General features: G+C 54.5%; 1 protein-coding gene across 2 annotated transcripts in view; it reads left to right on the forward strand.

Moving 5' to 3' along the window:
* The first annotated feature begins 560 nt into the window (after positions 1-560).
* The window catches only part of Faim2 (Fas apoptotic inhibitory molecule 2), a 30,655-nt gene continuing 8,412 nt past the window's right edge, over positions 561-22,803 (forward strand). Inside the window, exons 1-11 of one of the 2 annotated variants that reach the window (XM_052160185.1) lie at positions 561-575; positions 2,965-3,163; positions 7,220-7,323; positions 7,699-7,763; positions 8,128-8,181; positions 14,455-14,505; positions 14,778-14,817; positions 15,314-15,351; positions 15,842-15,929; positions 16,143-16,238; positions 17,758-17,811. In XM_052160185.1, coding sequence (XP_052016145.1) covers positions 561-575; positions 2,965-3,163; positions 7,220-7,323; positions 7,699-7,763; positions 8,128-8,181; positions 14,455-14,505; positions 14,778-14,817; positions 15,314-15,351; positions 15,842-15,929; positions 16,143-16,238; positions 17,758-17,811 — 804 coding nt within the window. The remainder of the gene's footprint in view (positions 576-2,964; positions 3,164-7,219; positions 7,324-7,698; positions 7,764-8,127; positions 8,182-14,454; positions 14,506-14,777; positions 14,818-15,313; positions 15,352-15,841; positions 15,930-16,142; positions 16,239-17,757; positions 17,812-22,803) is intronic. The other variant, XM_052160186.1, reaches the window with a different exon arrangement.

The raw sequence follows: 22,803 nt of genomic DNA on the forward strand, positions 1-22,803 counted from the left end.
CCCTGGTGGGAGGCAGAATAGACAAGCCATCCAGAACTTTCTCATTCTATGGTGAACGATGAAACAATGAGAGGGCTGTGGAGATGGAGACAAATTGAGGCCATCCGAACAGGGAGGGGGAACAAGGCCGAGGCTGGTGGCTGCTCGCGCTGAGATGAGGCCCTTTCACAAGCTCTGTACACTGGCAGACAGAATCAGCTGGTCGGGTGTCAGGGAGTCCTGGTGCCTCCCCCCACCCCCGCGGACCCATCCACCTGCTGCTCCACAGCGCGATGCTCCCCGGTCCCCTGGGGTGGCTGAAGTGTGTGGGAGAAGCAGACGAGGCCAAAGCGCATGTCTTGCCCGCTCTCAGGTCCGCAGCATCCTGCGTCCGCAGCAGCATCCTCCTCCCAGGCCCTCCCCCTCCCCCGTGTGCGGATGGTACGCTCCGGTAAGCCTGGCCGGGTAGCAGTGGATGTTGCTAGAATCCACGCGGAGGAAAGAAGAGACGCAGGCAGTTTGTGGTGACCCAAGCGGCCACCCCCGCTTCAGGGACCCCTTCCTGGAGAGACGACGACATCATGACCCAGGGAAAGGTAGGGGCGTGTCCCCGCCGCCTGCACCACCCTCCCCTCTCTGGACCCCTACTTGCCTGCCATCCTTTCTGAATTTAAGCATCCTCTCCTGGTCCTGGTGCTAAGGTCCTTGTGGCCTTTTGCTGATGTCAAGAGGACCAAACAGCCCGTTTCAAGGAATAGGCTTAGGACTTTTCCCAACCCCAAGGCTCTCTTCTTCCCCTCTTCTGTCTCCCACCCTTTGCTGTGGCATCACAGAACTCAGCACCTTGGGCCCTGTTAGGAGCCAGACTGGGTGAAAGAAGGAAGGTGAAAGGGAGAGAGAGAGAGAGAGAGAGAGAGAGAGAGAGAGAGAGAGACCTTCTTGGGGGCCAGGGTGAGCCTTGAGGGGCAGTGCCTGTGGGTGTGTCTTTAGCAAGGGACCCATCCAGCTTAAGGTGATCTTTCACTCCCTCCAGACACCCCCTCCCGACTCCCTTCATTATTCCGCTCTGGATACCAGTATATGTTTCCTATGGTTGGCAGTTACTATGGCAACCCTGCAGAAGGATGCTTTGATTTCTGTTTTGGCCAGACCTGGGGACTGGCTGGAATAAAAACATATTCTCCTGCCTCCCCACATCAATACACCAATTTTAGGTCTGGATCTCAGGGAAGGGCCTGGGCAGACTTGGGTGGTGCAGATGGCTTATGTAACATCAACAGCCTGTGGAATTATACAACCACCAGAGCCTAGGGCGAAGGGGGAGGGTCCTCTAGCCCTCTGTTTAGGGGTGTTAAGGATTCAGCAGGGAAAACAGAAGAAAGCCCTCCCTACATCCTGCTTCTTTCTTTGATACCAGCCTCAGAACTAATGGTATCGCTTCTCAGACCCTCAAGCTCTCAGAGGCCTCAAAATGATGTCATTGGGTGACACTACTTCCTGACATTGGCCACTTGGGGACGCCTTCTGTGAGGGGTGGTGGGGTCCCAGAGGTTCGGGGGTGGGGTGAGTGGAAAGGGGGGCTCTGCCCCCCTCAGTCTATGTAATGAAGGGTGCCAGGGAGCTTGGGCTCAGGGTCTGTTTCCAGGAGGCAGGAGACACTGAGCTGGGCCTGGGGAAGTGGAGCCTCCCCTTCCACGCCCACCCCATTCAACCAGTTAGGAGCTAGCTCTCCTTTCTCTTCTGGTGGTAAGTTGCCACCTTCCCTGTGTGTTTTTTTAGGGGGTGGGGTGCTATAAGACTCCTGAGGTCCAATCATCTCTGGGCTGTACGTAGAGGGCGTGAAGTCCGCGGCTCCTTGATTGTCTACCCACTCACCCGCCCTCCTCAGCAACCTCTAAGTGTCAGCAGGAGGCCTAAAGCCAGACTGAAGTTGCCCTTTCTGAGGCCAGGCCTTTCTTTGGTTTCTCTTGTCTTCATACTCCCTGTTCCATACTCTCTGTTTCCTTCCCTGATGCTCACAGACGTCACTGTCTCTCTCACTAAGCTGCTATGCCCACTGTGCCCACCGAGGAGGCGTAGATTAGTGTAAGTGGACTGGAGCTCTTAGCCTGCCCTGCACAGTTCCCCCTGGGTCTCCGTTCCTTGTCTCACGGGAAGGAAGGGTCTAAACTAGATGTCTCCTCCAGCTCCTCCAGCAATGACGGTCTATTGTTCTGTTCTGGCGGAGGAAAGCTGTCTCTGCGGGAGTGCTCTCCCTTTGCCCCACAGGCTCCTCATTTTCCTTCCTGTCTTACGGTTCCATGCCACGCCCCTCCTGCATTCCCAACCCAACAGAAAGCAGCCAGTCCCCAGGGACTGAGCCTGAGCCCTGCTGCGGCCCTGGGCGCCACATGCAGCCCTGGGACTTTAGACGTCATTCTGTCTGATTCTGAGTTTCCTCATTTTTAAGTTGGTAGAACAGCCGGGCATGGTGGCACACAGCTTTAAGCCCGGCATTTGGAAGGCTGAGACAGGAGGATCTCTGTGAATTTGAGGCCAGCCTGGTCTATAGAGCAAGTTCCAGGACAGTCAGGGCTGTATAGGGAGACTCTGCCTCAAAAACAACAAACAAATAACCAAAAAATAAAGATAATGCAAAATAAAATTGTCTGGATACAGTGAGCAAGTTGGAAAGGCAATGAGACGGGAGAACCTTTGGCTCAGTAATAGGGTCTCCTATGGGTCAAGCAACTGCAGGACCACAGAGGCCAGTCCCTTCTCCAGGTGGCCCCATGGCCTCCATAACCACTCTGGTATATTTCTGCAGACTGTGTTACCTATCTTTTCCTTGGCTGGCCCCACCCCTCTGAGCTCAGAACCCAGAGTCTTGTCTGTCCCACTCCCTAGTCCAGGTTGGAAGAGCACCTAAGCAGATTCCAGGAATCAAGGGGCTGGCAGGGAGGACTGCCCCTGGCAACTGTCTCTCTCTCTACCTCTACCCTACAGCTCTCTGTGGCTAACAAGGCCCCCGGGACTGAGGGGCAGCAGCAGCAGGCAAATGGAGAGAAGAAGGATGCTCCGGCAGTGCCCTCGGCGCCACCCTCCTACGAGGAGGCCACCTCTGGAGAGGGGCTGAAGGCAGGGGCCTTCCCCCAGGGCCCCACGGCTGTACCACTCCATCCAAGCTGGGCCTATGTGGACCCCAGTAAGTCTCTCAGTGACCAAAAGGTTGGAGGGGTAGAGGAGGTGGGGGCGGGGCAGGTGAAAGCCTGCAGGAGGAGGTTGCAGACACCACAGACGTGGTGGTATGGTCGCACAGAACAGTAGATAGTGGCTTTGGAGGGTTGTTCTGAGGATGAGGATGCTAAAAGGGAAGAGGAGAGATACACTGTGGGGTGCTCTCAGCAAGAGAAGAGGGGACTCTACAAATCACTGAGCTAAGCCAACTGGAGGGGGAGATAAGGGAAGGCCATAGGCCCTCACAGAGCCGGGTGGTGGTGGCACACCCCTTTAATCCCAGCACTTGGGAATCAGAGGCAGGCAAACCTCTGTGAGTTTGAGGCCAGCCTGGTCTATGAAGTGAGTCTAGGACAGCCAGGGTTACACGGAGAAACCCCATATAAATAAATAAATAAATAAGGTCCTCATAGAAGGAAGAGATAGAAAACAGGGGTTGGAAGAGATCAGAGCGGTCCGGAAGGGTTAGTGAAAGTCTATGCAGCTATGATCTTGACTGTGCAGGTGCCCTCTGGGTAGGGTACAGCATTTATATAGTAACTGGTCTGAAACCTTGTGGGATCCGGGCCACAAGGAGGGATGTAGGGTTGTCAGAGAGTAAGGGACTGGGGTCCCCTCCCAGTTTCTCTCATCATTTCTCATCCTTCCTCTGGGTCTTGCAGGGGCAGGCAGGCACAGTGTGGGGTAGCTGTGGGAGCTAGCTACATGGCTGGCCAGACGTAAGTCACCAACATCTTTATCAATGGTGACATTCCAGGATCCCAGCAGTGGCACCCCAGTTGTCTGGCTGAGCAGCCTGCCAGATCATTGCCACTTGCCGTGAGGAGGGACCCTTAAGTCCTCAGCCTCAGGCTGGTGAGATGGCTCAACAGGTAAACACGCTTTGCCACAAAAGCCTCATGACCACAGATCTATCCCCAGGTTCCAGGGCAGTCAGTGGAAGAAGAGAACTGACCCCAGAAAATTAGCCTCTGACCTCCACATGTGCTTCATAGCATGCATGCATGCATGCATGCATGCAAATTGTAAACACATGCACACATGTACTGGCATATAATAGCATAACTTTTTAAAAAGATTTATTGATTTATTTTATGTATATGAATGAGTCCACTGTAGCTGTACAGATGGTTGTCAGCCATCATACGGTTGCTGAGAATTGAACTCAGGACCTCTGCTCGCTCTAGCCCAAAGATTTATTTATTATTATGTAAGTACACTGTAGCTGTCTTCAGACACACCAGAAGAGGGCGTCAGATCTCATTACAGATGGTTGTGAGCCACTAAGTAATTGTTGGGATTTAAACTCAGGACTTCCGGAAGAGCAGTCAGTGCTCTTACCTGCTGAGCCATCTCTCCAGCCCCAACTTTTTTTTTTTTAACTTAAATTTTCAGACCTATCAAGGGCTTTCTCTGCTGTTCCTCCACTGCCCCTCCCCCACCACAAGTCTCTCACAGCCCATAATAAAATTCTAGAAGGGATCTGAGGACAATACCCCTCTCAAAGCCTGTGCTCACAGAGGCCCTGCTCATAAGGAGTGAGTGACCACCATGGTCGTGTCTTTTCCAAAAATACCCCTCAGTCCAGAGCTCAGGTGCCTTACTCCACTTGGGCACACAGGAAGGCCAATGCAGGTGGGGGAGGTCTTCGCCCTCTCCACTCTCCTGGGCTGGTTGCTGGGATGGATGCTTTATTTAGGGACTACCCTCTAAGCCCTTATGGTGGGAGGGGGGCTGATCCTTGCAGTCAGCAGGTGACAAACACTCGCTCGTAGGAAGTGTCTGAGCTCATTCCTGGGGATGCAGAGTCCTGTCTGTGGCTCTGCTCTCCTGAGCTGACTGCCATGCACGTCTACCTCAGTGACTCAGGTGTGGTGACAGAGAGCTGGGGAGCTCCCTGACCTACCTATCGGGCTCTCTGTGCTTCTGAAGTCTTTCTCTCCAGCACCCCTGCCACCCCACGTCTGACCTCCCGGTCTCTTACTGTTCTTCCCGCTCTGGTTCCAGAATGAACTATCTCCCATCCTCTCCATAATGGTTAGGGCTCCAAGGACCAAGCTCTGCCGTATAAATGTCCCTTCCCTCTTTCCCGTTCCCTTCTCTGGACACTCCAGCTCCTGTGACCAAGAATCAGTAAGGGACACCCAGTCCTCTCTGCTGAGCCATCTCGCCAGCCTGCGGCTGAGGACTTAAGGGTCTCTTCTCACAGCCAGCGGGCTGCTCAGCCAAGGTGCCACAGCTCGGAACTATCACTAAGATGTTGGTGACTTAGGTCTGGCCAGCCAGTCAGGGAAGATTTCCTGTCTCGGTGTAGAGCTCTGAAGTGTGTCTCGAGTTAGCATGTGAGGAGAAGACAGTGAGTGAATGTCCCTCAGAAAGCACCTGGTGGGCCAGGTCCAGGGAAGGATAAGAAGGCAGGTACTTGAACAGATGTAGTCGGGCTGAGAACATGGGATGGAAGACTGCTCAGGAAAAGGGGAGGCTGGAAGACTCCACTCACCCTGCTGTCCTTAAAGGAACTTAAACTTGTCTGGCGTGGTAGCATATGTCTCTACCCAGCACCCAGGGGATGGAAACATGAGAATTAGAAATTCAAAGTCATCTCCAGCCACATAGTGAGCTCAAGACCGGCCTGGTCTGCTTGAGACCAGGTCACAGAAAACAAAACAAAGAACTTGAGCTTGAGTGACAAGCAGGAGAGGACCTATCGAAGAGTTCCAACTGGGCAGTGCCATGGTCATCTCTGAGGAACTAAGGCGGAAGAGAGGCTGGCTGTTGCTGGGGAAGAGGGAAAGATTAGCCAGAGCTGATGGGCATAGTAGGGGGGACCAGAGTAGACTCGTTCAGGGCTTGAGAATGCCCCTGAGGAGGGTCACAAGGGTAAAGACGGTGTAGCCTCAGCTAGGCACAGAACATGCAGAATTTCTGTTTTATCTTAACTTGGTCTCTGTGAAGTGGACCCAGTGCCCAAACCAGAGGAGCCCCAGAAAGCTCAGGCCTGTCACACAGCCTGTCCCACAGCCTGTCACACAGCCTGTCCCACAGCCTGTCACACAGCCTGTCCCACAGCCTGTCACACAGCCTGCCCCACAGCCTGTCACACAGCCTGCCCCACAGCCTGTCACACAGCCTGTCCCACAGCCTGTCACACAGCCTGCCCCACAGCCTGTCACACAGCCTGTCCCACAGCCTGTCCCACAGCCTGCCCCACAGCCTGTCACACAGCCTGTCCCACAGCCTGTCACACAGCCTGTCACACAGCCTGTCACACAGCCTGCCACACAGCCTGTCACACAGCCTGTCCCACAGCCTGTCACACAGCCTGTCACACAGCCTGTCACACAGCCTGTCCCACAGCCTGTCCCACAGCCTGTCACACAGCCTGCCACACAGCCTGTCACACAGCCTGCCCCACAGCCTGCCCCACAGCCTGTCACACAGCCTGCCACACAGCCTGTCACACAGGTTGGTAGATCCACGCGTGCACGCACGTGCGCATGGGTCCTTTTGGCTATAGGGTCTTTACTTCTGCAAAAGTCAGAGCTTTGGGACCAGGCCTGGAGCCACCCACTACGCTCTGCCTCTTTCAGGACCCCCTCTCCCCGCAGCCCCCTGGTTTACAGTCGAGCATCGTCAGGCCCACTCTTCCACCCAGCCTTCTGTCCCGCCGCAGTCAGGTAGGATAGTTGGTCCTAGGACACACTGTCTGCTCCTTGCTGATTTGAAGCAGCTAGAATGTCCAGGGAGGGAGATGGGGACACAAGCGGGAAGGGACATTTGTATTACAGAGCTTGGTTGTCAGAGCCCCAACCATTGTGGAGGGAGAGCATGGGAGAGAGCTCATTCCTGGAATCGGAGAGAGCAAGAAGAAGATGTGCGGTGGGCAGGTGTGGTCAGGGGTATTTGGACAGTGGGGCTGGGGAGACAGCCTGGGGAGCCTTTGACATTGCCACTGTCACGTCGTGGCATTGGCATGAAGGCTGTGCTGCTAGCAAACTCTCAGAGCCTCTACCCACCTACCCAGGCAGCGGCTCCAGCTACGAAGGTGGTTTCCCCACAGGACACCATGAGCTTTTCACCACCTTCAGCTGGGATGACCAGAAAGTTCGCCGGCTCTTCATCAGAAAGGTGACCACTTCTCCCATGTTCTGGGCTAGAGTGAGGGCAGTGAGGGGTTTGGGAGCCTGGTGGGGGAGGGGCCCTGGAAGGTGTAGGCCCAGCCTCTGCCTGCAGAGAGAGGGCTTTCCCTCTCATGGTGCCTCCTGGCATGTGCCTGGGAGGTCTCACCTTGTCCTCTGGGCTCTGTAGGCCGCTCAGCCTGAGGGTCTGGCACCCTTCCTGTCCCTCCACTTGTCTGAATCTGCCCAGTTGCCCTGTGAAGGAGGGCGGAAGTATCCAATAGGGAGGACTGGATTCAAAAGTGTCCCTGGGAGCTGGGGTCTTCTCAGAGACTTGCTGGGCATCCCCAAGTCTCCCCAAACTGATCATTCTTCTTTCTTTCAGGTCTACACCATCCTGTTGGTCCAGCTGCTGGTGACCTTGGCTGTGGTGGCTCTCTTTACTTTCTGGTGAGTTAGCAATGCGCACTGATGCCTTCCAGGAAGGGCATGGCGAGGCCTGGGGCAGGGGGACTCCATCAGACCCCTCCTGGAATGTCCACTTGGAGAGATGAGGGGCTGTGGATAGCCTCGCGCTGCGGAAGAATGTTGGGTGTGCATCGTGTAAGAAGTTCCCCAAGCAGTGTGGGGTGGCCCTGCTGCTGTCTGTGGTACTTCATTTGGCCCAGTCACCCCTCCAGGCTCCCCTAGGTCCCAGCCTGCCCATCTAGAGCCCAGTCCCGCCTCCTTTCTCTGAGTCCATGTGGGGCAGGCACAGACATTGAGCAGAAACAGACCTGCAGTATCTCTGACTCTGCCCCGTCTTTTTCCACAGTGACGTCGTTAAGGACTATGTCCAGGCCAACCCAGGCTGGTACTGGGCTTCCTAGTGAGTATTCCCCACCCCAGGTTCCTTCCTTGAGATGCCCACCACGTTCCGTTGAAAGATCCAAATCACCATATTCCCACATCTGAGGGGGGAGGACCTCAAAGACCCCTAGCATGGCCAGAAGCAACTTGTGGATCTGACAGCTGGAGGTTGGGGACAGGCGGCAGTCAGGCCAGGGGTGGGGCTATGGCCCTGGGATGGAGAGAGAGCTGGTACCTTGACCCTAGGAGGGAAGGGGCTGGAGTATTTTGACCTTCTCTAATGATAATGTTGCTACTCCTATTAACATTGTTATTAACGCTTATGAAATTATTAATCATAAGAGCTGCCACTTAACGAGCACCTAATTAAGGGCTAGGCATTGTTTTGTGTGCTCCGTGTACAGTATTGCATTTGATCCTCAAATCTACTAGGTGCGATTACCTCAGAAGACCTTAAGACTCAGAGAGGTTGGGTAACTTGCCCAAGTTCACACAGCTAGTCGGTGGCGGAGTTGGGTTCAAGTTAAGACTTGTGCTCTTAATCCCTCTGCCTGGCAGTCTCTCCTGCCCGCCAGCCACTCGGCTGACAGTAGTCCTGTTCTCTTTAAGGAACGTGGCAGGCCATTTGCAAGAAGAATCTTGAGATTGTAGGTGACTCGGCCTCTCATTCCTGGTAACTAAGGAATAATTTGGGGTATTTCCAGGCCAGAACCATGCTAGACTCAGAAAACTCTTCTCTCCATTGGCTCCAGCAGAAGCCAGCCCTGCACTGGGGCGACTGGGCAGGAGGCCTCTGCCTATAGGAGGAGGGAGTGGGCGGTGTCTATGCAAGGCGCGTGCACAGTTGTCAGGGATGGATGATGCAGGGTGAACAGGACTGGGAGCATCACTGCAAGGGGCTAGACTGACGGATGAGCAGAAGGACGGACATCCCAGAGAACAGCAGGGCCCTTGGGGGCTAAGCATGAAGACATAGCACAGCAGAGGAGCTGACACACTGACTGACCCAGCCTGTTCTTGAATAGGGATCCGGTGTGGAGCTGGGCTCAGCCCAAAGCCCCGGGAGCCACCAGAGCCCAGAGGAGGCTCATCGTTAGCACAAGTGGGCCAGAGACTAACGGGGAGGAAACTCTTCCCAGGATTCCAGGAGTGAAGACATCAAGTACACAGAGTCTTTCCTAAGGCCCAGGACAGAGAGACAGTCAGAAGCCCAAGAGGGAGGGCTGAGTCCTGGGGAGTTGGGAGGCACTGTGCGCACATCTAATGAGGCCCCGGGGACGGTCACCTTGGCCAGCCCACGCAACAGGTTGGCATGGCTCCTAGCGCGTCAGCACCGTCTGGCAGGCGTAGCCCTCCCCCGACTCCTGAGACCTTGGAAATGGTGTCCTAGCCTCTCTTCTGTGACACGGTCTGTGGGCTTCTGTCCTGAGTTCCCGATGACAGCTTGGGGAGGTGGGCAGAGTCCGTCGGACTGTGCCAGAGAGGTAGGGACCGGGAGGGAGCATCTGGCCTTGGAACGGTGTCCTTCAAGGAGAAAGCAGAGAGATGAGAAAGGAGTGATGGTGGAGAGAGGTGGGAAATGGGCGTGGCCTGTGCTCTCCTGGGACACCACAAAGTTACTCCCCCAGTCTGCCACCTCTTCCTGCAGAAGGCCTACCTGAGGGTCTACCCTGCGCTCCACACCCCTTTAGTCTCCCCATCCTGCCTCTGAGTCTCGCCTCCTCACCTCCCGAATCAAACGCTCCCTGAGGGCTCCCTCGTTGTCTCTTCCTGTTGGGACAGCATTCATAACAATGAGAATAAAACACCTCTTTTTAATGGGCCAGGTGTGCCAAGTGTTTCCGCATATAGCTTTAGCAACTCTGCCAAGCAGGTGCTGCTACAATCTCCATTTTACAGGTGAGGAAACTGAGGCAGAGAGAAGTCCCTGAGCGACAGAGCCAGGGTAGAAAGCCAGAAGCTAAGGCCAGCCACACGCCTGCCCACCGTGCACTGCTGGCTGTAGCCCGGGCCACGAGGGCAAGTTAGCTGGGGAAGGCTAATGGGTTCAGTCTTCACCTGAGTCTCAGTCCCCATCCTGACGCTAAGCGACCATCTCAGGCCTGGGGCCGAGGCTTCCACAGGAAACCAACTGTCCTTGCTCACACACAACCCCTCCCTTTGGGACCCAACAGCCCTGGCTTTCTCAAGGTCCCAGTCATCTCTCTCCGCTGGGTTCTCTCCTAATTGTCTGATTGCTCCCACTGCGCACGCACGGTGTCTGCGGCAGAGCAGAGGGGCCAGAGAAGAGCAGGCAGAGGAGGAGAAACCTGAGGTGAGGGCTGGGGTGGGGGTGGCTGAAGAAAGCTGCCAGTCAGCCAGCTTCTAAAGACAGCAAGCAGCTCCCATCCACACGCCCAGCACAGCACCAGGCCTGTGCTAAGTGCTTAGGCTGCACCTCCCACCAGGCCTCCCAGAGCTGGCAGACAGCCTTCCTGTTCTGCAGGACAGGGGACGACAGGACTGGCTGTTAAATCTTTGTCCGTGGCCAGAGACTCTTGTGGCAGGCCTGGGACAGGACTTCTGGCACCAGGCTCCAAAGCTGTACCGTGGTCTTTGGAATCCTGAGTCTCTCTGGCCTCCCTTCTGATGCCCATCTTTTTTTTTCTTTTTTTCTTAAAGATTTATTTATTATTATAAGTACACTGTAGCTGTCTTCAGACACCCCAGAAGATCTCATTACATCAGATCTCATTACAGATGGTTGTGAGCCACCATGTGATTGCTGGGATTTGAACTCAGGACCTTTGGAAGAACAGTCAGTGCTCTTAACCACTGAGCCATCTCTGAGCCATCTCTCCAGCCCCCCTGATGCCTATCTTAAGGATTGAGGATCTAAGAGAGTGAAGAGAAAAGGACATGAGGCCCTTGGTCCCAGGAAGCTTCTGGGGCTGTCCAGAGTGACAAGAAACACACAGGTGTTATTGTCGTAGTTGTCGAAGTGACTGAGACCCTATGGAGCAGGTGCCAGAGTACTTCTGCTAGGGACAGGTGGGATCCGCTGCCCCCATGTACAGGGCGGCTGCAGCTCTGGCAGCACCTGGCATCCAATTGCAGCAGAGCCTCTGGGGTCATCAGCTTTGCATTCCAACGCCACCTGCCTTGTTAGTGTTTTGGTTTGGCTTTTTCATTTCGTGCAGAAATAATTTGAAGAGCGCTTACTGGTGTCAGGCTCCAGGTTAGATGGCAGGAAGAAGTTGTAAGTCCCAAGCTGGCCTCCGGGTGCTACAGAGGCCGTGTGGTCTGAGCTGACTGAGGCTACAGCCAGAGCTGTCTTTACCTTCCATTAGAAGAGGGAGACTCCATCTGGCCAGGGGAGCGATGGGCACATTTGGAGGATGCAGAACAGGTTGTGATGAGAAGTGGGAAGGTGGATGAGGTAGGGTGACAAGAGGTGAGGAGCCAGCCTGTGCTGTAGGCATCGCCACGTCTTCCAGGGGAACCGTGTGGTCTGCTCGGCCTGTAGTATGGAGGGCAGAAGGCTGGGCTGAGGGAGGGCTATCATCCCAGCCAGAGCGGAGAAGAGAAAGAGGTGGCCCAACTTCAAAGGGAGGTGGCAGAGATGGAGGGGAGAGTGAGGTCTGAGTGGGAGGCTGAGCAGATGCAGGTGATTAATTGGGTGTGGCGGGGCGAGCAAGTGCCAAGGCTGATGCTGAGGCCTCTGGCTGGGTGGCTGGGTGGCTGGATGGTTGCATGGCATCCTTGGCAGTGGGGGTGGAGTGGGGTGGGTGCAGGGGCAGAGGGAATGCAGAACTCAGCTCTACCCCACCGCCTCATCTGATACGTTTCTGAAAAGCTGCTGTTCCCTGGGCAGCCAAATAGATGCTCCAGTCTGGTACTGAGAGGGAAAAATGGAGATCTAAAGTATGGATTCATCCGTCGGAGTGAGCGAGGCTAGCTAGGGGCTAGGGAGAGCGGGTCAGGGGTGAGGGCCAGTCTGCCTTGAGGAACCCAGCTCTTTAGAGTCTCCTTATAGGAGACTGAGAAGGAGTGGCCAGAAGGGAGGAGGGAACCCAAAAGTGTGTCATTGTGGAACTGGGGAAACAATAGGAGTGACCAGACATCGAGCTCAGGCAATGTAAGGACAAGTGGCAACCGCACTCAACAGGGTCACCCTGGTGTGACAAAGTCAGCTCTCATGGGGCTGAGGCCAGGTTGTTGGGCAGGTTGGAGAGATGAGGAGGCACTGAGTAGATTCTCAGGAGAGCTGAGAGGCAGATCCCTGCTGGAGCTAGAACGGGGAGCGCTGAGTGGAGATGGGGAGAAGCCAAGGAGGTTGGCCGGGGAGACCAGGGGACCCCAGAACCATTAGAGTAAGCGGGGGACACGGCTAAGGGACAGGAAGCCTGGTAGCGCTGCTCTGTGAGGTTGGCAGGTGATGGTCAGGAACCACAGGATCCTCCCTTATTATCTCAGATCTTTCTGGAACACAGCAGAGAGAGAGGCAGCCTGGGAGATCTAGGGAAGGAGGAGGCTGCTTGGAGTTGCATGGAGGGCAGGTGAGATTCTGAGGAGATGGGAAAAGGACTGCAAAGCCATGCTGGGGGCGGGGGAGCTGCTGAGGGTGGAGCCCATGTGTCGGTAGTCTAGCTGTCTTGGGAGTTCACCCACCCCCACCCCCATGTCTTCCATCACCTCATCTTTGACCCTCGCTTTCCAAAAAACTCTTAGCAGTCAACCACCAGCTAGCCCACTTCCCACCGGACATGGCTCCCTGACCCACGAATTGCTTCCACTTCCTGTTCGGCTCTGTGCAGCAGGCTGGTCAGGGCTGAGCCCTCAGCCTGGTAGGGAGAACGGTAATAAAAGCAGCTGAGGAGCTGGCTATAGGTAGGGATGAGAGAGGCAGCGTGTGGCGGTGGTTGGAAGGCAGCTCCCAGACTGGCACGCCTTGATCTCAGGCCTTCCGCAACGGGATAGCTTCGAGACGGTGGACAAGTCACCTGACCTCATCTGGGAAGGAGAGCACGGCCCAGGAAGAAGGGAGGATTGTATCAATATTTATTAAACACAATCCAAAACAAACACCAACCCAGTTTCCCTGGTCCGTGTAGATAGTTCCAGGCTAGCCAGAGGCACATGATGAGGACTTGCCTCAGAAACTATATAAATAAACAAGTAAATAGCTACCAAGCACACCAAATATATTTTATAGTAAGTTTTAATTTGCTTTTTAGTTAATCTATTATTTCTGAGGCAGGGTCTCCCACATAGTAGGCTAGCCTCAGACTCCATAAGTAGATCAAAATGGCCCTGGATTCCTGGTTCTCTGACCTGTACTTCCTGTGTGCCAGAGTGTGTCAACCCACCATGGTGCCCAGCATGAACATTTTTTTTGTAATGCATGTGTATGGGTGTGCACATGTGTGCGTGTGTATCCATGTGGGTGTGCACATGTGTGCGTGTGCATACAGAGGCCAGAAGCCAGTCTTGGGTGTCATCCTCAGGAAACTGTGCCTCCGTGGCCTGGAGCTCCCCGGGGAGGCTGGCTGGGCACAGGCTGAGCCCCGAAAGCCCCCTTCCGGCCTTGACTCTGAGAGCTGGGTCTCCAAGAGCGGGCCATGCCCAGCTTTCCACCTGGGTTCTGGGGACTGAAGGCAGGTCCCTCGTGCTCACAGGTCCCACGCTTCTCACTCTGAGTTACGACGTCCCCAGTCTCCGGGTGTGACTGAGCTTTTTAAAGATTTATTTATTTATTCTATGTAAGTACACTGTAGCTGTCTTCAGACACCCCAGAAGAGGGCATCAGATCCCGTTACAGATGGTTGTGAGCCACCATGTGGTTGCTGGGAATTGAACTCAGAACCTCTGGAAGAGCCGTCGGCAATCTTAACTGCTGAGCCATCTCTCCAGTCCCTATGGCTGAGCTTTTTAACTAAGGTCTCTTAGCCGAGTGGGATGGTGAAATCTGCAGTCTCGGGACACGGGAGGCGAAAGCAGGGGCCTCACTGAGAGTTCAAGGCTAGCCTGGGCTACATAATGGGACTGTGCTTCCGGAACCACACTAACGGCAGGTCTCTGAGGCCGCTTGGGTTGAGTGGTAAGATCAGGAGGCCGTAGCTCCTCAGATTTAATATTGTCAGGGTGGGCCTGCCGCACCCAACCCCACCTTTCCTTTTTGGAGTTGGACCACCATCTTGCCTACTGCCATCCTGCCTGGTGCAGTTTGGGTAGGGGTGGCAGTGTAGGACCAACTGCTAGGTAGCCGGGCTCAGGAGAGACCCTCTGACTCGCCCACCCGTCTCTCTCACAGCGCCGTGTTCTTTGCAACTTACCTGACTCTGGCTTGCTGCTCTGGACCCAGGTAAGATCGTGACTTGGCGGGGAGGGGCCTGCCCGTGGGACTTTTAGCAGGATCTTAAAAATCTGCTCTGAGCCCTGCCTTCCACCAGGGTGCTGTGCAGCCCTGGGAGGGCCTCATGCCTCTCTGATCTGGAGACCAATGGGTCAGCCTTTCTGCCCTTCACTTTGCACCGCTGAGGCGGATGGGCCGACGGGAGCATAAGGTTTTCCATGAGGGAAGAGCTCTGCGGAGTGCAGACTGTCTCCCCTCTGAAGCCTGGGCTTGCCTTTCAGGAGACACTTCCCTTGGAACCTGATTCTGCTGACCATCTTTGTAAGTGACCTGGGTGGCAGAGGCTGAGTAGGGAAGGAGGCAGGACAGAGGCAGCACAGCTTTTGAAGACCTAAAGTCTAAACAGGGGACATCCACTGTGAGGGTCCCTGTGGAGAAGAGGTGTTGAACCTGTCTTCTACCAAGCATCCCATCCTCCTTCTCTCAGTGGGATGAAACCCCCTGCCCCGTGCTCCCAGTCTCTTGTCCTTGGGAGATTGTGTGGGAATTCCAGCCAGAAGCCGGGTAATGAAGAGAAGGCTCTCACTGGGAGAACGCAGCTGCAGAGGAGATAAAGGGAGAGCTAGCCTGAGGAGCCTGCAGGCTGGCCAGGGAGACACCGTTTAGCTGGGCCTTGGGCCTTGAAACCTGTATGGAGGAAAGCAGGCTCTGCACAAGGATTATATGCATGGGAGGCGGGCCCTGGCTAGAACTTGAGGGTGCCTGGGCCCCCCAAGTCCACATGAGGTAACATCCCTTCCTCCTGATCTCCCTGCAGACCCTGTCCATGGCCTACCTCACTGGGATGTTGTCCAGGTAAATGGGACAGGAGTGGCCTAGATAGGCATGTAGCCAGGCACTGGCCACATCTGAGGGAAGCTCTCCGCATACCGCCATCTTCCCAGGGAGCTCTTGGATGGGGGAGAGACCCAAGCAGACACATTGCTTTGGCCTCAATGTCTCCTTGGGCACTAACTACATGGCCAGCGGCTGCAGGACCCAAGCGGGCTGGTGGGGTTGGGATGAGGGATGGTGTTGAGGAAGATGATGTCACCCACGAAGTGGCTTTAAAGCCCCACGCTCCTGGTGGCATAAGCTGCCCTCAGACACCAACATAAGCTCACCCCGCTCTGCCTATTCGAGAGCTTCACCCCACTAGTGAGCAACAGAGAAGCCTCGAACGCTGTGAGCCCTGGGAATGTAGGTCACGGGGTCAGCTTCTGGCAGGAAGGGCCAGCGGTCCTGTGAGAGGAGGGATGGGGAGCGGGGAACGCCACTGACCGAACGCACGCACACCCATCCTCAGTTACTACAACACCACGTCAGTGCTGCTGTGCCTGGGAATCACGGCTCTCGTCTGCCTCTCCGTCACCATCTTCAGTTTCCAGACCAAGGTCAGCCCTGGAGCCTGTGGTCAGGGGAGGGCACATCGGTCAGGGGTCTGTGTGGGGCTGAGGAGAGGCAGAGGCCTGAGTTGGGTCTGGGGGTGCTACCTGGAAGAGGGGATACACTGGGTTATGGGGGTGAGTGCAGAATTTGTGGGTCTCAGTCTCTGGCTACATGGGGGCTGCTGAGGCCGGGGACTGACGGCCCCCTGTGTCCCGCAGTTTGACTTCACCTCCTGTCAGGGTGTGCTGTTTGTGCTGCTCATGACTCTCTTCTTCAGTGGACTCCTCCTCTCCATCCTCCTGCCCTTCCAATACGTGAGTCTCAGCCTACGGTCCGTGGTGAGGGAGGTGAAGAGAGCCCGGTGCTCGGGGTGCATGCTCTCCCAGCCCTGCAGGGCAACCCGGGCACAAAGGCTCTTGGCCTGCCACCCTGTCCAGCCTTCCTGGCACTGGCCCCCAGGTGTGTTGGCAGCATACGCCAGCAAACAAGGAGGCTTTTCTTGGCAGCCTTGGGCACCTGCCCGGCTCCCTGAGCCACATCCGGCTTCACCTTCCCAGTGGGTGGAGGGAGGGGAGGGACCTGTAGCTGAGGAAGATGCACTGGGGCTCCAGGGCCCAGCAGACTCAGGGCCCTCCTGGGGGACCAGCTAAGTCCAAAGAGGCAGAATCTGCCTAGCCATGCAAGACAGGAACTAGCGAGGAGCAGGAGCAGATCCCCTACCCCATCTCACAAATGCCCACCCACTGGAGGGCTCTTCCCAGGACTCCGATTGGCCTCCTGCCTGCCCAAGAGTGCCTACCGCGTAGGAGGTGAAGCCGCCAATGCTGGAGAACAGATGTTTTGAATCCTAAGAACCCAGAAAAGAACGGGTTGGATCTATTAGGGACTCAACAACATTCTCTCCGGCCAGCCATATCCGGTACCTGGTCCCCCAGGGCCTCTGGTCTGCCAGGCTTGGGTGGTATTCCTTCTCCACTCTAACACACTTCCATACTGCCTGGCCCCAGCCTCTGGGCAGTTGGCACCCAGTCTAGGGCGTCAAGATTGATTCTGGCACTTCCTTGGCTCTTCCCAGGATCCTGTTGACAAAGGGAGGGGCCAGAGCTGGCCTGTGGGCCTCTGTGTATCTAGGAAGGGGAGGGGGCTACAGGAAGGAGCCCCAGAACTTCAAAGAACCCTTTATTGACCCATGTTGAGCTGATGGGGTGGCTTTGTTTCCAGGAACCTTCTAGAACGTTTTCTGGAAGGGACCCACAAAGGGTAATGCTAACCTGGCACCTTGTAGCTAAGATATTTGTGTTCCCAGTCCGGGTGAGCACAGGCTGGAAAGGGAACTGCTCTGGCCTCCAGAGGCCTCCAGAGGCCGCTCATCATGCCCCTCTGGCAGAGACTGAAGCTGCCTCCACTACCATCCCCACCCTGACTGACTTTTTCCACCTGAGCCCTCATTTCCAAGGCAGAGACAGAGAGCTCTCTGTGGAGGAGCAGACAGACCCCGGATAGAGCAGGCCTGAGTTGGGGACAGCAGCAGGAGCCTGAGGCCAAACCCAGGCTGGCAGAGTGACTGGTAAATAAGATGAATCGCCCTTGGCCAGCCTAAGCCTGGGGCTGTGCTTCAAGGGAAGACATGTCAGGTCTGTGGGAACCCCCTGAGGGTCTCTCCACCCAGCCACTGCGAGCACCCTGAGAATCACCAGCCTCTCCCAGACTGGGGCTTCCCAGAGAGGAGTTACCCCAATTCTTCCATCCTCTGGACTGAGCCTTCCCCCAAATTTCTGGCACCTCTGCCAGCCGTCCTTCTGACAGGCTAAGCCAATCTTTCCTCTCCCACAGGTCCCCTGGCTCCATGCCGTCTATGCTGTGCTAGGAGCGGGTGTGTTCACCTTGGTGAGTTTGGCCCTGCCCCTGGGGCCACCTTCTCAGTTTTGTGACTCTCTCTCTCTCTTTCTCTCTCTCTCTCTCTCTCTCCAGGCCCCTCCACCCTGTGTCTTCCTTATAGTCTCTATGGAACCTTTTAGCAGCATCTGAGGGTAGGTAGGGCTGGTGCAGTGCCACATGCAGGGAATTCTGTCTTGTGTCCGAGACAAACTCTCTGAGCAGGGCACAGCAATGTGAGAGTATCAGGGTAGAAGCTGGTGGCCAGAGGGGACTAGGTGACCAGGACTAAGAAGAGGGGTTGTTCCTTCCTTCAGGCAGAGCACAGGGATAGAGGGGACTAGGTGACCAGGACTAAGAAGAGGGGTTGTTCCTTCCTTCAGGCAGAGCACAGGGATATCCAGCTGTGTGGGCCAAATTATTAAGTCCTAGAGCAGTCTGGGAAGATTCTCATAGCAGGCGAAAGGCTCTACCAGAGGGAACACCTTTGCTGTTCTCACCAAATTCTGCTAACAGGGATAGCTAACTCATTTCTTTACATATGTATATATAGTTACTTGACTTTTAAAAACAAACTGGCCTTGAACTTGCGATCCTCCTACCTCAGTCTCTAGAGTCTGGTATTATAGGCATGTGCCACACCTGGGGCTCAGCTAATATTTATCCAGCACTCACTCCCCCTCTCCAGCCCGCTCTCTTTTGTTCTTGATTCACACACCACACCTAGCAGATAGGTCCCACTCTTCTGAGATCACAGTGAAGAGGAAGTTCAGACATGTCAGATCACATGTTGAGGTCATACTAGGACATGGTGGGGCCAAGCTGGGAACTTGGGTATCTGATTCTAGAGGTCCGTGGAAAGTGCCTAGAGGCAGATGCCCAGGCAACAAGGCCAAAGATGGACCGGTACGTGCCCAAGGCAGCCCGACATAGCCTAGAGTCAGGTGGATCCCCAAGTACCTGGATATGTGCCCCAGGATCACCCAAGAGACAAGCCAGGTGTCCATGACATCATGGGAAGCCATGCAAAGAGATATCTCTTGCCAGAGAATCAATGGCTGGATCTCTCTCTCTCTCTCTCTTTCTCTCTCTCTCTCTCTCTCTCTCTCTCTCTCTCTCTCTCTCTCTCTCCTCTCTCTCTCTCTTTTTCTCTGGTTCACTCATCTACCTACCCTAAGTGGCTAGAGTCCCAGGTTTGTCACAAATTGGCCAACACATCCCTGTGAGGTAGACAGCGCTCATGTAAGAATCGCCTCGTCCATCATGAGGCTACACACCCATGATTCTAGCATTTGGGAAGTGGAGGCAGGAGGATTAGAAGTTCAAAGTCATCCTTGTCTACTTAGAGAGTGTGAGACCAGCCTTGGCCACATGAGACCCTGTCTCGAAGGATGCTAGCACTTTCAGCATCAGAAGCCCTGGGGTTAAGGAGTTGTCAGTTTTGCTACAGTAATGGTCAGATCTGGGACCAAGCCCAGTTGCACTGTGCCTATTTAGTGCTGTTCCCAGTCCCTGAGGTCCCTAAAAGAGAAGGAACTCCTGGTTGGGACTTGGACAGAGCCCTCCAGCCATTCTCTCTGTCTTGTATCCAAAGGAACATGACAGGTCAGAACAGTGAGGTCAGTCAAAGGTCAAGGCAGGGTAGAGCTGTGCTGGGCTTACAGCTCATCCTTTTTGTGGGTCTTTATTGAGCATCTACTATGTGTGCAGTGCTGTGCTACCTGCCCAGAAGTCTTGGTCGGAAGGAAGAGCAGTGTTTGGGTGAATATGTCAGGTCTGTGGGAACTCCCTGTGGGTCTCTCCATGATTACCAGAAGCACTGGGTGAATATTGTGAAATGGTCCAAGGCCACCTAGTCTAGGAACAGGGGGACCAGAAGAGCTGGACACATCAAGCCCTTCTCTTACAGATGTGAAAACCAACATCTAGATAGATCAGGCAAATAGTCTAAGACCGTGGTTCTCAACCTGTGGGTCACGGCCCCTTTGGGGGCTAAATGACCTTTTTTTTTTCATTTTTTTTCTGATATATTTTTTATTTACATTTCAAATGATTTTGAATGACCTTTTAATGAAACAAAGGTCAACTATCAGATTTCCCGCGTATCAGACACATTATGATTCAAAACAGTACCAAGGTCACAGTTAAATGAGTAACAATGAAAATAATTTTGTGTTTGGGGGTCACGATCACACAAGGAACCATAATAAAGGGCTGCAGCATTCGTGAGGCTGAGAACCACTGGTGTAAGTTTTCCTGGCAAGTCAACTAAGTATGGGTCAAGACTTAAACTCAAACCCTTAGCCAGGGTTTTTATTGCTGCACAAACATCATGACCAAGAAGCAAGTTGGGGAGGAAAGGGTTTATTCCGCTTACACTTCCACACTGCTGTTCAACACCAAAGGAAGTCAGGACTGGAACTCAAGCAGGTCAGGAAGCAGGAGCTGAGGCAGAGGCCATGGAGGGATGTTCCTTACTGGCTTGCTTCCCCTGGCTTGCTCAGCCTGCTCTCTTATAGAACCCAAGACCACCAGCCCAGGGATGGCAGCACCCACAATGAGCACTGTCACCCTTGATCACTAATTGAGAAAATGCCCCACAGCTGGATCTCATGGAGGCATTTCCTCACCTGAAACTCCTCTCTTTGTGATAACTCCAGCCTGTGTCAAGATGACACACAAAACTAGCCAGTACAACTGGGTTACCAATTTACCTCCGTCTATCTACCAAATTCCTTGTGTCAGTGGGGAATCACACTTCTTGGGAACCCTAAATCCTAAATAAAGTGAGATGGTTGGTTACCTCAGGATACCTAACCTACCCCACTTCTCCTGGCTCCTAGAGCAGTGTTCCTCCTTCCAGGTCATAGTTTCTCAAGCAAAGAGCAATCTCAGAGAATCCCGAGGGAGGGATCGGGATGGGAGAAAGGAGGAGAGCAAAAATCAGGGCCACCAACCCGGGCAGCAGCAGCAGGAGGCCCCAGAGAGCAGTCATGGCTGGGAGCAGAGAAGAGTCAGGCCCGCAGGGGAGGCTGGAGGAGTTGGAAGGCAGCCTGTGGAAGGCTGGGGCATGCACTTCGCTTCCCGAGGGCCAGGTTGCAGCAACTGTGGAGGCTGTAGGATGAGGCTGTGCAGGCAGGTAGGGCTGGGTGCACGGTAAGCCTTTAAATCTGCTCGATAATCCCTCGTGTATTAGAATAATAAGAATGATCCCGGCCGTCTGTCCCACCCCTGGCCTTCTGTAGGGCACTTTCACGCTTATTGCTTCACTGTGTCTTCCCACAACCCAGGGAAGGAAGCAAGGCTGACATTGTTCTAAGAACTGCCTTGCACACTGGAGGCCCTGGGTGTTAAGTTGTGAGGCTGGTAAAATCTCACAGCCAGTAAAGGTCGGGTCTGGGCATAGGTGTCCCAGGACCAAGGTGTGCTGAAACTGGTGTCCAGTGCCTCTGTGGTCAGCTGTGGAGAGGCCCTACCTCTCCTGTCCTCTTCATCACCACCACCATCATCACCATCACCACCTTCATCACCATCACCACCTTCATCACCATCACCACCATCATCACCATCACCACCTTCATCACCATCACCACCATCATCACCACCACCATCATCACCATCACCACCATCATCACCATCACCACCTTCATCACCATCACCACCTTCATCACCATCACCACCTTCATCACCACCACCATCATCACCATCACCACCTTCATCACCATCACCACCTTCATCACCATCACCACCTTCATCACCATCACCACCATCATCACCACCACCATCATCACCATCACCACCATCATCACCATCACCACCTTCATCACCATCACCACCTTCATCACCATCACCACCTTCATCACCACCACCATCATCACCATCACCACCTTCATCACCATCACCACCTTCATCACCATCACCACCATCATCACCATCACCACCTTCATCACCATCACCACCACCATCATCACCATCACCACCTTCATCACCATCACCACCTTCATCACCACCACCATCATCACCACCACCATCATCACCATCACCACCTTCATCACCATCACCACCATCATCACCATCACCACCTTCATCACCATCACCACCATCATCACCATCACCACCTTCATCACCATCACCACCACCATCATCACCATCACCACCTTCATCACCATCACCACCTTCATCACCACCACCATCATCACCACCACCATCATCACCACCACCATCATCACCATCACCACCTTCATCACCACCACCATCATCACCATCACCACCATCATCACCATCATCACCTTCATTACCATCACCACCTTCATCACCATCACCACCTTCATCACCACCACCTTCATCACCATCACCACCATCATCACCATCACCACCATCATCACCATCACCACCTTCATCACCATCATGTATATTATGTGTTGACTTCTCTCGTGTCAGCACGGAAACATACTGTGATTTCTCTCATCTAAAGGAACATAAAGCCCACAAAATACTCTTAACCCTCATGTCCCTAAAGCTCTTGCCCAGGTATAGCACAAAACCCTTTAGGAATCTCTGTTCTTCTCCCACAGTGCCCCACCCCACCCTGTCCCCCCTCCCCTCACTTGTCTGCCCCCATACTCTCTTGTGTGCCTTTTCCATGAAGTCGGGGCGTTGTGCATGCTGAGTGTGAGCTCTCCCACAGAGCCTCAGCCCCAGTCCACTGAGCACTCTGCAGAATGTGGTATTATCCAGTTTCCTCCACAGGTACAAACCCAGCAGCCCGCCTCAGCCCACCTCAGCCCTCCTCAGCCCACCTCAGGCGCCTTGGCCTAACTCAGCGGGAGCATCCTCCAGGCCTCCGGCTCCGGGTTTTTGGTTAGGCTGCCCCATCATGGCCGCCTGGGTCCTCAGTCTTTCCATCCCCTTCCCTTGGAACCCCAGGCAGGCCTGATGCTTTGCATGCTGATGACTATGGGTTTACATCTCCAGTCCTAGTGTCTGAGTTCCAGACAAGAATGG

The sequence above is a fragment of the Apodemus sylvaticus genome, chromosome 17, assembly GCF_947179515.1.
Source record: "Apodemus sylvaticus chromosome 17, mApoSyl1.1, whole genome shotgun sequence".
Taxonomy (NCBI): Eukaryota; Metazoa; Chordata; class Mammalia; order Rodentia; family Muridae; genus Apodemus; species Apodemus sylvaticus.